This window comes from Tripterygium wilfordii, chromosome 1 (assembly GCF_013401445.1).
Source record: "Tripterygium wilfordii isolate XIE 37 chromosome 1, ASM1340144v1, whole genome shotgun sequence".
Lineage (NCBI taxonomy): Eukaryota > Viridiplantae > Streptophyta > Magnoliopsida > Celastrales > Celastraceae > Tripterygium > Tripterygium wilfordii.
In genome coordinates this window covers 1,385,352-1,399,476 of record NC_052232.1, presented here as the reverse complement: position 1 = coordinate 1,399,476, position 14,125 = coordinate 1,385,352, and the positions used below count along the sequence as shown (strand labels likewise).

Sequence of the window (14,125 nt, the reverse complement as noted above, 5' to 3'; positions counted from 1 at the left end):
TCGAGTATTTCTACCCATTGTGCAGGGTTCGAATCCTGCAGACTCTGAGTGTGTAACAACATGTGTGTGAGTATGTGTTGTATGTGTGTGACAATACCTTTATGGCCACGCGCTAGCCTTAGACCTAATTTATCTTGTCGACAGGTAAAAAAATTATGTACACGATGATTTAACAACCCGAGTTTAGACCCACATCGAATGTTCAAATGGTAACTTGTATGGTGTCACGCTAGATTAAAAAAAGTGTTGCACGTGACTTATATGTGCCATAAAAAACGTAACTTCAAATACATGTAGTCTATTTTTTCCTTCTTTAAATTAGAAACATGAAAGTCCATTTTCCAACCTTCAAAATGGATGATACGTAATTTTCCATTAAAGAAAAACACACCCTCCCACCACAAAAGCTTCCAATAAGACGGCCCTTCTGGAGGAAGATTGTGGATTCAAAGTTATTTTCAGAAAATAATCCTAAGAGAATCAACTTTCAGAATCTTCACCTTCAAGTTTTTGACATTAGATGGGCCAACAGAACCCGAAAAACGAACACATTGCGGGCTCAAGCCCGGATAATGTTCTAAGCAAGTTGGGCTTTGTTGGGCTTAGAAGCTATTCACAGCATTACCTCCTACATGTCGTCGAGGGAGGGAGAAGACTAGTGTTAGGAGACTGTCTGGTACTACAAGGTTGGCGTTGGAGACGCAGCAGTCGATACAGAAGAGCGCCCGCCACTGCTCCTAGAGTCGGGCCAACGATGTATATCCATATGTCATTGAAGTTCAAGGAAACTATTGCAGGGCCTAATGACCTTGCAGGGTTCATTGATCCTCCTGAGACAGGCCTGCAATACATAAAAAAAATAATAATTACAGACTAGACTATATGAATGTGCTTGCTAAAGAGTAGAATTCATCGGTACCCGGTAATAAGTATTGCAAGTCCAATTGCCATACCAACAACAATACCAGATAGATGACCTACCTGTAAGAGAGAATCAAATTCAGGGTTAATAATCTTATTTGAAGGTAACAAAGGAAATGATCAGTCTCAAAAGACTTCCATACCATGTGAAACATTATTTCTCACAAAAAACTACTTACTGATTTAATTTCATATGTCACTGATGCGGCTAGGAACATAACGATGAATGTCGAGATGAGCTCCACCCAGAACGCGCTACCACAGCCATGGAGTGGTCGAGTAGCCATCAATTCTGTGCTTATGCCATACACAGATTTTCCGATGAATGTGGCCAACACAGAACCGATGATTTGTGCCACAATGTATGGTATAACCTGTTTAACAACAAATCCATGTGTCAAAAAAAGTGGTGCAAAAACACTTCTCATTGATAGTGCTAGCTAGGATGATCTTGTACCATTGACCATGGGAAATTACAGAAGATTGCAAGAGCTAAAGTGACTGCAGGGTTGATATGTGCACCAGAAATCTGTCCTATACAGAAGACTACGACAACGACTGTTAGTCCTGCAGTTGCTGCATATTCCAGAAGACCCACTTCACCCCTGGTTAGCTGGGTACTTGCAAGGATTCCACAAATGCAAATCATTAAAATGAAAGTCCCAACCAGCTCTGCCATAACCTGCACATTTAAGTTTAAACACGAGAATTATAAAATAAGAAGAATAATCTTAAACTCAACCTCAGAAAATGTTAGCATTTACTACCATCCGAGCAGGATTTAGGTCTTTTCCATGTTGAAAGCAACAGAAACCGGGGTTGTCCAAAAAAGTCTCTCTGTTAGTCCTAGGCGACGTAGTATTTGAACGTGAATCCTGATCATCTCCAGAAGTGCCACTGGAAGTTGCAATATTTGTGATTTCAGAAGATTGTGGTTGCTGTTCAAGGAATTCCTTCATTTTCAGGATCAAACTTCCCATATATGCGATGCGAGCACAGAAAGGAGAAGGCCTAATTTCACAGACTTCGAGCCAAGTCTAATGATCTGAAGAGATTAAGAGACAGAGGAGGTACAAAGAACATCTGGAATAGAAAAGTTGAACTGCTTCTTTGGCTTTAAGTATTGGGAATGTCGTTCACACGGTGTGGACTTTGAAGGGCCTCAACACAATTCATGTGTTAGGCACCCTTATACAAAGGGAAAATAGTAATTGTGCCTTCTAACTGTATACGCTTAAAAATTTAACCATGTCCTCCATACACACTTAAAATTTGGTAAAGCTTTCTTTGGCTTGTTTCATCTCCTTATTAATAGCAATAATCCGGATTACTCGCTAGATTGTTAGCAACTTAGCATCCTATAAGAAATCAACTTTGCACCTGCATTATTACTCCAGTAAATCCAGTCATCAAATCATGTGCCTTAGCCAAACTGATCAACAAAAGGTCTTGTATATATAAGGGTTTTAAGTCCTAGATTACTAGTACATGTATAGAGTAACTAAACAACAATTAGTAATTTCGTCTAATTGGCAAAGCATGAATACTAAAACATAGTAAACCTATGGGGGCATTTAGACCCTCATCAGTCCTCACCACTTTCCCTTTCCTCAAAGCCTGAGGGTTCAATATATCTTTCACGGCCAACTTTACAACCTGAATTGTAGCAATGGAGAGGTGCCATCAAGCCCTTCGGAGAAATAGATAAAGTACTTGCATTCTTGAGAAAAAAATTCCTTGATTGGCTTGCAAACCATGGAGTTATTCCCTGGTGAAATTTGGGGCCTGAAGAAACTTACCACTGAAATTCTTGGACCTACTAAGTTTGCAAGTACTGTGCGAGTGGCACTAATGAACCTGTCATTGGTGATGAGCTACACAAACAAAGAAATATTATGGAAAAATTAAACCTTTTGTAGAAGAAAAACATGATATGGAATGCTTCAAATGAAAGCACAACTAATTCGAAGTACTCACAAAACCGACTACTTACAAAAATGCATCGAAATGGATCTTAACATAACAACTTGCCTGAAGAAGATCTCCAATGCTCATCACCAAAGCTCCATGTATAGGACGGACATCAACCCATTTATTTTCATTGAAAACTTGAAGAACCCCCAATTGATCCAGTAAAAGTACTGTGAAAACGAACACGAACCATCAGTCATCAGTGTGTTTGGAGGCTCCCATGGTCAGTTTTGGTTCAGGACAGGCTGGATAATGGTGAGCACAACCCATGTCTTTTAAATGGCTTAGATTAAGTCCAAGAGCTTCAGACAGTAATTCAAACAAAGAAATTCCAAGGTTCACCACGTGCCCCTTGTACTCAATTACTATGTCCCTGGAATTCCGTAAATTCATCAAACAAATGCCGTGCATAAAGCAATTGCTACTATTTAGTACCACCAGTTACCTGCAGACATCAGGCAATTCTTCTGGGTTAGGTACATTCGGAGCCAGAAAGCAAGAAAATGTGTCTCTCCAATTAGCAGCTCCAGTTTGGTACAGATCAAAATTGAACATGTAGAAAACCCTTTTCGAGAAATCGCCAGGGTAGAATTCTTTCTTGACCCCAGAATCCTGTTCGTGGAATCTGCGTACACCCTCAATCACCTCATCCAAAACACAAGTTGGGATTCCATGATTGACAAACTGAAAGTAACCCTCTTTCTCGGTTGCTTCACTAATTTTTTTTCAGTGATCTTGTTGCGTGAGTTTGTGCCTTCATGGATGCATTGAAGTTCTATGATGGGAATACCGAATTGGCATTTAGTCACTGAAGTGTAGTCCTCATCAAGGCTTGGTTCTAGTAGTCCCTTAACAACTGCTTTTGTATCATCAAAAATCTGCAGCTCTCTCTTTTCTGTCACAGTTGGACTCATTTTCTACAGAGGCTCTGTTTTCTGCAAATAAACTGAAAACAGAGGGGTCTTATGAAAGATAAGTTCAAAGTGGGGTCACTTGAACAAATAGGATAAACAACAGGGGTCTCTTTGTAATTGGCTCATCTATTCCGTCATTCGCGATGAATTTCCCAAGAGGGTCTGTGAACTGATTGACAAGTGGAACACACATCTTCACGTAAAGAAAACGTAAATCAAATTGTCAGTCTCTGGGGGATTCGCGGCTACATAGGTGAATTTTTTTCTTTTCATTCCTTGTTTTCGTATTCTCTGTTCTATTCTGATCTCTGTAACACAGTATCAAAGTAATTGGAGCGCTGTAGTATTGTAGACATTTCTGAATTTGGTGCTGATGTATTTGTTTTGGAATTTTCGGAGTAACAAGGGTGATCATTTTTCCGAACTGAAGTGGTCTGATCTTTAGGGTTTGTTAGTTGGATGTAAAATTTGTGCATTTTTAATGTCAATTGATAATAATGGAATTCTTTTTCATTTTAAGAGATGTGGCTCCTCTCTGCTGTTTAGCCACATTGAGAATATGTGTGGCACTGATCATTCGATGTTCTTTGAAAATGTGAGATATTTTGGCTTCAACTTGGTTTTCAATAACGTTAGCTCATTCCCTCTAATGCCGAAAGCCTTGTACTGATGATGTCTCGAGTTTCTGCCAATAGTGGAGTTCTGGTCCTTTGCTTTGAGCTTAACCTTGGACTTGAAGTTTTTAGTTTCTGTATTGTATATAACCTTTGCGAAAACCGTACGTGCTTACTCAATTTTGAAAACTGTTCTTATTAATGATCAGTTAACTTATATATGGCAATGTCAGAAAATGATATCTTCTTTTAAACATATGACTGAAGACTATTTTCATTGTGGGAAATTCCAATAACCTCACACCTTGAGGCTTAACTGAGGCTGTTCTTTCACGTTGGGATATCATGATGCAGGTATATGGTATTATACTGGATGATACAGTGCATAGCAGTTCTTTAAGTAGCATCTGATATCGTATGGTTTCGTTGTGTTTAGTAGACGTCTTTGTTATGTTATGAATACTATGGATACATGGCTTTGCTTTTGTTTTGTGCTTATTCTTTGAACTCAATAGTATATACATAAAACATGAATATCACCTTTCCAGTAAAGGTGGAAAATAAAACTTCTTTGTGCTCGCTTTGAAGGAAAAAGTGAGAGAAGGACGAGGCTAGTGCCCATGGAACAGATTGATGATGCTCGTAACCGTAAGAACCAAATAGCAGCACTTATGCGGGTGTTTGTTTTGTCAAAATCTTTTAAAGAAGACAATATTCCATGCAAAATGGAAGAGGTACTGAGGTTTCACGTAAAAATCATTTGTAGTGCTTATTATATAGTATTATCCTGGTTTTTTCGGCATGTGATCTGTTAGCTGAATTTTCTTTACTCTTGGTGTCTCAGGGTCTGTTTTTGGGTTCTCTTGGTGCTGCTAATAACAAGTTTGAACTGAAAAGATTGAATGTAACACACATTCTAACAATGGCTTGTTCGTTGCCCCCTGCACATCCGGATGATTTTGTATATAAAGTTATTCCAGGTGTGAGAGGTCTTTCTTCATGCGTGGAAGTTGTTTTCTTGATTTTTCTTTCATTTTTGGAACTTGCATTCCAATAATTTTTTCATCATCCTTCTTGGGCTTCTGTTTTTTCTTTGTATTCTGCTTTACTTTGCATCTAACACACTCTTTACCTGGAAGCAATCTTCATCTAACGTTGTATTCTAACTTTGAACCAGGCATTTTTGTGCATTCTATAAAAACAAACTTTGAACTAAGCATATGATGAAGCTTAATAAAAAAAAAAAAAACTTGTTAACCATCTTGTATATTGTTTCGTGCTTATGCATTTGACCAGCATTGCATACCCAGCTACAGTTTCTGATGGTAGTTTCTTTTATAGAAATTTAACCTTGTACGGCTTTTTTTTAAATGCTATACCCTGTTGAGATTCTTTCAGTGCTTACATTTTCTCAACCTAAATTGAGCCTTCTACAAATTTAGAATATCTTACGGTGTTAATTCTGATTTAGTTATGGACAGACAAGACACAGATTTGAGACAGTACTTTGATGAATGCTTCAGTTTTATTGACGGGGCTAAAGAAAAGGGTGGTGGTGTTTTGGTTCATTGCTTTGTGGGAAAGTCAAGAAAGTGATTTTTCTTTCCCTTGTCTAGGTTAGTCGCTTAACGAAGCCATGTTCCTTTGTATACTAACCAAAAAGCCCATGAAATTTCGAATACTTGACTGTAATAGGTAGTCCGACAAGAAACTTCTTGTTTGGGATTAAAACTTTGGCTATGAATATTGATGATTGGCATTAACTTGTGGTTTGGAATATTTTAGCTGCGTTCTATAGCCATAATTGCACTGGACTAATTAAGAAGGCATGCTTTTGCAGATGTTAATTCTGATTTTAACATATTTTGGAAAATATTTTTTGTAAAACAACATACCTTTGATTTGTCGACCAGCTTTCAATTGAGGTTTCTTTGAAGCACCTAGAAACTCATGCTACTCTTAAGACTCACACGGTATAAATGCTTGAGCGAAAGAATATGCCTTGGAAATGTTTTAGATTTGAGACAACTATGTAATGAGTTTATGTGTATTCTTTCTCTCAGCGCGACTATCGTTATTGCTTATCTGATGAAAAAGCATGGTATGAGCCTCTCTCAGGCTATGGAACATGTGAAGAGTATAAGGCCTCGGGCTGGTCCTAATGTTGGTTTCATGAAACAATTACAAGACTTTGAGAAATCTCTTCAAGGTACATAACTTTTTGCTTAAAATAAGATAATAAACAGCTTTTTTTGTACCCGAGTTTGTTTGCAGTGAAGATGTTGGTTTATCAAAGTAATATGGTGGAGAAATCTCTTCAAATCTCATATTTCTTCTTTGAAATTTCTAGTCAAATTTTGAATGCAATACAAGTATACAACTCTATCAGCAAATGTGAACGTAGTCAACAAAATAGTTTGTATAGATAGCTTACTCGAGCAAGTCATGTCATGCTCCTATTGTATCTTAGATTGTGGCACCGTAACATCTTTTGAAAAATTCTAGGAAAAAGGTTGTGTTGAGACTTTTTCCTATTAATGATGATCAGGTTTGGAGAGGGAGCTCTCTTATGTTCCCTCTTGCTCATCTATATATCTTGAAATTTCGATTATCAATCTCACCTGCGCTTAAAATATTTATTTTTCTTTTCATTTTTAGAGCAACATGGGCATAAAATATTAAAATTTATGTAGAGGGGAATCCTATACTTTGGGATTTATGGATAACCTGCATTATAGTCTGTGACAAGAAGTTAATCTTCTTGGTAAAAAAGGTTGCCATAATGCATTTTTATTTAAGTTTCTTGACTAGTCTTTGTTTCACCCAATTTCCTACATCGCACTTTACGTTCTCTGGTTCTCCTAGCCTATACCATTTCCGCTGATATATGTTTCCTTGTAATAATCCCCTTAATGTAATTTCTGATTTTATATTTTATTTTGTTTGCATGACATTGGTTCAGATCAGAATGCAGCAAATGAAGAAGAAGATATGAAGTCATACAAGTCGAAAGGCTTAGCGCTACAGAGTTCAACTTTTGCTCCTTGAACTTGAAAGATATGATCACATTTTCTACAACAGCTAATAACCCGTGATGCTGTCGATATAATATCCAGTGAAAGTGTAGGAATATCATGCATCATTGGTAATTCCTAATGACAGGCGTTTGAAACAGTGATGCAGGGGAATTTTTGTGAGCTTTGTTATTGACTTGGGTTCTTCGGGTTGAGCAACACTTCCAGAGTCCCTCATTTGTTCTTGACCATTAGTCACAAGGATTTCCTCATTACTGCTGCTCTTATTTTTGGAATTTTATGCAGCAAGGCAAGTGGAAGACATCAAGAATTGGGAGATGAGATCATTTGTGTTTTTAATTAGTCTCACAGAAGAGGAAAAATTTTGACGATGCAGTGTGGTTTCGTCTTATAACACTTGACCTTAGATTTCTCCTTCGTTCTCAGTAACTACATTAGAGGTTTCAAGCTGCCCTTTATTGTGTTTTGTACCACATGTTCATTAGTCATTGCATCAAAAAACACAAGTAGACTGGGCACTAATAATCCACCAAATCTGAATTGGTTTAAATTCGAACAAATAAATCGGACAATAATCTAATTTAGATAAATATCTAGACAAATAAAGTAGATAATATTTGTGTGTTTAGATCCGGATTTCGGTTTTAAACTGTACATATTTGGATCTGAATTTCGAACATAACACTTTCAAACTTAGTTAAATTCCGATCGAACAAATTTCGGTCATCCGGATCTAACATAATTTTGGCCCCCCTAATTACACGGAACGATATAGTCCCGACCCTACCAGTGCACCGAACGCACATTACCAGTTAGCACCACCAGCCTCCGAGCCCACCTCCCTCTGTTCTACAGCTGAACTCGCCAAAAGCCCTAGAATCCCCAATTGCTGCCATTCTCCCGTAAATGGTAGAAACCAAGAGCACTGACGAGACCCCCTCATTACCCTCCAAGCGGAAACCCGAATTTCCCGTGGAAGACCAAGAGGATCACCCTAATAAAAAGAACCCTAAGCTGGAGAAACCAGTGGATCGCGATTCATTGGAAGAAATATCCCCAAATCAAACCTTGGTGTCTTCTGATAACAACAAATTGGAACGAGAAGAGGATGACGAGGAGGGGGAATATGAAGTAGAAGAAGAGGACGAAGACGACGGAGATGGAGAGGGAGATGAGGATGAGGATGAGGATGAGGCGGAACTGAATGGGGATACTGAGGTGGACAGGAAGGGGAAGGGGATAATGAAGGAAGATAAGGGGAAAGGGAAGGCCGTAGCAGAGGAAGACAGCAGTGACGATGAGGACTCTAGTGACGGCGGCGGCGAGTCCGGCGATAGTGATCTCTCGGACGACTCGTTGGCGGAAGTTGATTTTGACAACATTCTTCCATCGAGGACCCGAAGGAAATCTGTGCAGCCTGGCGTTTACATCGCCAATGATCGTGGTGCGGATGATGATGATAGCAACGATAGTGATGCATGAGGCAGAAGAAGGTTAGAGACTAAGTAAGAAAAAAGGTGATCTTTTTAAAGAATTCGTTTCAGTTATTGTTAGTATATCTTTGATGAGGTAACTCTCTGTGTTGTATGAAGAACAATACAGCAAATATTATTAGCTCTTGTGTTTCTTGTCTCTCTTTCATGTCGTATGGAGCTCGGAAAACAGCTCTAGTGTTAATCCTGCCTCACATTACTGTTATATTTCTCATTCATATCTTGTTTTGAAAATTTTGGAACTACCTGATCCCGTTTGTATGAACCCTAATATAAGCTGTTATGAACCCTGATGTAGTCATTACAGAACTAGAAAGAAACTTGAATGGGCTGCCATTTTATATTACCTGGAATGAATTACTGAAGACAACTATAGAAGAGAGGTAAATCTTTAATGAAAGTCAATGAGCTGATTTCAGATACCATTCTCCACAAGAAAACAAACCGAGAAAATGAGTGTATGCCATAGATGTTCTTCAATGCCCTCTTTATTTTAGCAAGCGTTCCTTTTACAGCTAGATCCTTCAATCCCAACCATGGGAATGAATGGATAAATCTAATCTTAACCTGCTACTGCTTTATAAGCTTGTGACATTGAAACTCCTTGTTCACAATGTGCAGAAAGGCTCGAGCGGAAGAGATGACCATAATTAATGTTGTTTTGAGTCCCTGAATTTATAGGATGAGAAGAACCCTTTTTTTTTCCCTGGATACTCCTCCAACGAAGCTAGATTTGCAATATAAACTGGTTTGTCCACTAAATACCCCTAAATGTAAAACAGGGTTGTTTTTAATTTTTGAGCAGGATTCTATTTGGAATCACATTGAAAGCACAAATCATACATTTTGTTTCTTCCATTTGTTGTGGTGTCATTCTTGCAATAGGACGTGTACGCGTGTAGGGTTGATGAAGTTTTGGGTAATGTCGGATTTTACGCAATCTGGCACTTCCAAAGTCATTGTTAAGCTCTCTCCATGCTCAATTCTTGAAATCTCTTCTTGATTGAGCATCTTTGCACAATGATATTCAAACCCTGCTTTGTATATCTCACTATGATTTTCTGTCCACACTTTGTTAACTCTTCCATCGGCTCATCAAAAGTTGATGGCCATAAATGGATTTGCATATTCCTAACAAGGGGTTCCCAAATGGTCACATGTACAGATGCCTCCAAATCTTGAAACCATAAGGTTCCGCCTTCCACATAAAAGGTAGCCATCTAGACCCTTGAGTTACTAGAGTTTGTTATTGAAATAATTATTGGTTGGCCTTGCCCTATAAATCCTACTGGAGGGATCATTGCCATGAAATTTTAGAAAATCTAACCTAATACCCTTGATCAAAGATTTGTTGCCCTCATTTTCTTGTCTTGTACCCATTGGTAACTCTCTGTTTTTTTTTCCAAATGAAAAAGAGAATTTTTTTTTCGGAGGTTCTGTTAGACATTGATTGTGCTTTAAGACATGTAAATTCAAATTCATCTACTCCAAACTTTTTGAGAATTTCTTCTAAAGCCTTCTGCTAATATCACAACTCTCTTGTTGATTTTTCTTGCAAGGATTTCATAGCTTCTACGGAATCCATCAAACAATATGTCATGGCCCAAGTTTACTTCCGCCCATCGACAAGGGAATACATGGTGCTCTATGTGTATAGCGTATTTAACTGCTTTCAGTACATGGTACTAAGTATGGCTACAAAATCTTGGAGACAACTATCTAGAGTCCCTTATGGACCTTCAATGTCTTCAAGGTATAACCCTGTAATTCTAAATCACACGCTGTATTGGGTCATCACACATTCTCATGAAGGAGATGAATCGGCCTCTTGCACAGACTTGGTTTTGAAGTTCAATATTAACACTGAAGACTTTACTTAAATGTCATGCCTCATCCGGAAAATGAATGCTGCTCACTGAATGGGCACAAAAGAATGAAGAGTTTGGAGATGGATGGTCTTCTATCTGTCTCAGCAATGTATTCTATGGTTTTGTAGCTGCAGTAGTTTGACAAGTTCAATTTGACATAGCCGGGGCCTTTAGGAGTGGCTCTGGTTGTCTGTTAGCCGGTTGGCTTTTGTAGGCTTGCTGCCCCTGTTTCTTTCATTTGCTGCCTTGGCCTTGAGGTATGCCCCTCGTATTTGTACAGTTTCTTTCTTTTTATACAAAGCTTACTTACCCAAAAAAAGGAAAGAGTTAATTTGACATCTTGAGTTCCTAAAAACTGATCTTCTGGTTCTATTTGTTGTGCATTTATAAGATTTCTCATCGAACGATATGGTAAGATGGGTCAAAGTGTAAATTGAACTCAAAACCTTATGATTTGGCACCAAAACGATTCGACACAAATCGAACTCACATCTCTTTAAACTCTAATCATTTATTAAAGGGGGGTCTAACAATCATACTCAAGCTTGTTCATTTACCGAACAAAATATTCAAGCCTTTATCGAGCTCGAACCAATCCCTTATTCAATGTGTACGCTTTTCTTTTCTCGATCAAAATCGCCAACCACAAGAATGACTGTCATGGGTTATTTGGTAGTCATTTAAAGTAAATGTCTCATCACACACAAAATGTGCATTCAATATCAAGATATATAATACATGATAACTCTAGAGGGATACACACACACACACACACATATATATATATATTTATGGGTGTAAATATGCATACATGTCACATTAACCCTCCAATGTTTTTAACTCACGAGGGGAATGTAATTGTTCCAAGATCATAACCGTGAGACCTAATATATACAACACATACATTGAGAGACTCTCCAACAATAACCTCACGAGACTACAACACATTGCATTTAATATCATCAACAACCCAAGTAGAATAAGTAGTTGTCGTTGCTTAGCCTATAAATAGATTAACACTTCGAATTCAACTCAAAACACAAACAAAGCCACTACACATATTACATATAGCATCCTTGTTGTTTCTTGAGACCAAAACGATGTCTCATATGACTGTGGAGAGAAACCGAAGAAGGCAAATGAATGAGCATCTCAAAGTCCTGCGATCCTTGACCCCTTGCTTCTACATCAAAAGGGTATGTTGATTAGAGCATCATCATTTCTCCTTCTCTTCTTTGTATTAACATCGTCTCTCTCCAAAGTACAAGTATATATGAGCGGGGCTTCTCCATGTTAGAATTCAAACCCAAACATAACAAGGATATTGTCCATTCTGAGCCAAAGGTTTGCACCAATTTTTCTTCAGGGATTGTCATCATTGGCTTTAGGCCCAAAACGTGTCTACTGTTTGAGAGTTGGTATGACTTTACTTACATCACTCGATTGGGTTATGCCAATCCGATATGAGATATAGTCTTGACACTCCCCCGCACTTGTGGGCTGGATTATGCCAGACCCAACAAATGAGCAGGTAGAAGTCACGTCCAAATGTTGATGTGATGCTTTGTAGAGATATCGAGTTTAAATTGAATTCAGAACTTGATCTATCTTTGTTTTGTTTTGTGATGTTTTGTTTTTGATTAGGGAGACCAAGCATCTATAATAGGTGGTGTAATTGAATTCATCAAGGAATTAAACCTAGTTCTACAAGCATTGGAAGCCAAGGAGAAAAGGAAGAGTAGTCTAAGCCCTAGCCCAACTGGTACTCCTACTATTCCAAGGCCAATATTGCTAACACAGGCACCTATGAGTACTCCTCATGATCATCATACTCCTTCTGGGTTTGATCTGAATTATGGTACCAAGGAACTAGTTGCCTGCTGCAACTCTCCGGTTGCGGATGTCGAAGCGAAGATCGAGGGTTCCAACGTGATCTTGAAAGTGACATCAAGGAGAATTCCTGGACAAATAGTGACGATGATCAGCATGTTGGAGAGATTTTGCTTTGAGGTTCTTCATATCAACATTAGTAGCATGGAAGACACTGTTCTATACTCTTTTGTCATCAAGGTATATATGTTTGTTTGTTTATCATGATCAGTCAATATATTATAAACCCAAAGCTTATATGGATCTGGTTATAGATATATTGATTGTCTATGAAACCCTAGCTAGCTAGGGGACCATTTATGCATGCATTGGACATCTAAATACTCAATAGCGCTGCAACATCCAATTACTAAACCATTTTTTAACTATCATATATATATATATATATATATATATATATATATATATATTACTATAGCATTAGCTTATATGTTTTCTAAAAGATTCATAAATTAGAGTAGCTATATGAAACTCATATTTTGGTTGCTTGATTTGATATATTCTGTGTTACTGCAGATTGGGCTGGAGTGTCAGCTGAGTGTGGAGGAACTTGTGGTTGAAGTTCAGCAAAGCTTCTTTGCAGAAACAGTTTAATTATGCAAACCATATATATATACATAAAAATTCTCCAATATGAACCAAACGAATGAATCAACTTTGTGAAGTTGAAATTCAATTATTGTAATAAAAACATAACAAAACTGGGGGTCACACATTTGTTATGGGATCCACCGCATCTATGGTTTAAAAACAAATTCACAAAATTGATTCATACTTTTAGTTCACATAGAAGAATTTATGTGTATATATATATACACATACATGGTCTTAAAAATATTATGAGCACTGAAAATTATTAGTCTTATTCACGTACTGTGGCTCTCATGTATATGGACAGGAAATATAGACGGATATAAATATATGGTTGCTTAATGTGTGTGTGTGTATATATATAAGCATGAAATTATTTTAAAGATTGCATGGTTTTTATTATACCCTATGTCTAATTGTTAATTAATTAACATCGATGCAAATAGTATGACAAATTGCAGGGACCAAATTTCCATTCAACCCTAAGGACGCATGATACCAAAACATGGGCCTGGGCCTGGGCCTATGATTCTTTCAGGATAGTTGTGTTGTGTATATATGGTTGGGCTCGATGACCATTTGATTGGATAAGATTCTGTGGGCTGACATAGTTCAGACTGGCTTCAAGCCCAATAAAAACACTTTTGAAAGCCTTTCACAAGGCCCAAAAATATTCCCATCCAATCAAAAGCATCCATGGGCCCATGATTGGGCTTGCTAATTAACATGCATGGTTCCTTTCAAAGAGTGATTGTAGTGGATATTTTATTAATTTTTTAAGGGAAAAAAAAAAAGAACCACCGCAAGAAGTAGTAGATATAATCATAC

At 37.8% G+C, this 14,125-nt stretch overlaps 3 protein-coding genes and 1 pseudogene across 10 annotated transcripts; 3 read left to right on the top strand and 1 right to left on the bottom strand.

Annotated features, from left to right (window-relative positions):
• Positions 1-297: 297 nt before the first annotated feature.
• Positions 298-3,831, bottom strand: LOC120003469 (annotated as a pseudogene).
• Positions 3,832-3,922: 91 nt separating this feature from the next.
• LOC120003478 (dual specificity protein phosphatase 1-like) lies at positions 3,923-7,709 on the top strand. Of its 3 annotated transcripts, none has more exons than XM_038852498.1 (6): positions 3,923-4,059; positions 5,009-5,154; positions 5,265-5,400; positions 5,892-6,012; positions 6,484-6,629; positions 7,383-7,709. In XM_038852498.1, exons 2-6 carry the CDS (start codon positions 5,041-5,043, stop codon positions 7,466-7,468), a joined length of 603 nt encoding a protein of 200 aa, XP_038708426.1. In that variant the 5' UTR covers positions 3,923-4,059; positions 5,009-5,040; the 3' UTR covers positions 7,469-7,709. The 3 variants fall into 3 exon arrangements, with proteins under 3 accessions (XP_038708426.1, XP_038708419.1, XP_038708411.1); XM_038852491.1 differs by lacking the exon at positions 3,923-4,059 and adding an exon at positions 4,087-4,774 and having other exon boundaries at positions 7,383-7,515; XM_038852483.1 differs by lacking the exon at positions 3,923-4,059 and adding an exon at positions 4,815-4,835 and having other exon boundaries at positions 7,383-7,515.
• A 528-nt stretch (positions 7,710-8,237) lies between these two features.
• On the top strand, positions 8,238-11,154 carry LOC120003526 (nucleolin-like). 6 transcript variants are annotated; one of them, XM_038852552.1, is made up of 2 exons: positions 8,238-8,956; positions 10,508-11,154. In XM_038852552.1, the coding sequence occupies exon 1, from the start codon at positions 8,362-8,364 to the stop codon at positions 8,935-8,937; it is 576 nt and encodes a 191-aa protein (XP_038708480.1). In that variant the 5' UTR covers positions 8,238-8,361; the 3' UTR covers positions 8,938-8,956; positions 10,508-11,154. The 6 variants fall into 6 exon arrangements, with proteins under 6 accessions (XP_038708480.1, XP_038708503.1, XP_038708486.1 ...); XM_038852575.1 differs by having other exon boundaries at positions 8,238-8,960; positions 10,518-11,154; XM_038852558.1 differs by having other exon boundaries at positions 8,238-8,960.
• A 753-nt stretch (positions 11,155-11,907) lies between these two features.
• LOC120012536 (transcription factor MUTE-like) lies at positions 11,908-13,355 on the top strand. The gene is made up of 3 exons (XM_038864322.1): positions 11,908-12,012; positions 12,461-12,886; positions 13,223-13,355. The coding sequence occupies exons 1-3, from the start codon at positions 11,917-11,919 to the stop codon at positions 13,298-13,300; spliced, it is 600 nt and encodes a 199-aa protein (XP_038720250.1). The 5' UTR covers positions 11,908-11,916; the 3' UTR covers positions 13,301-13,355.
• The last annotated feature ends 770 nt before the right edge of the window (positions 13,356-14,125 follow it).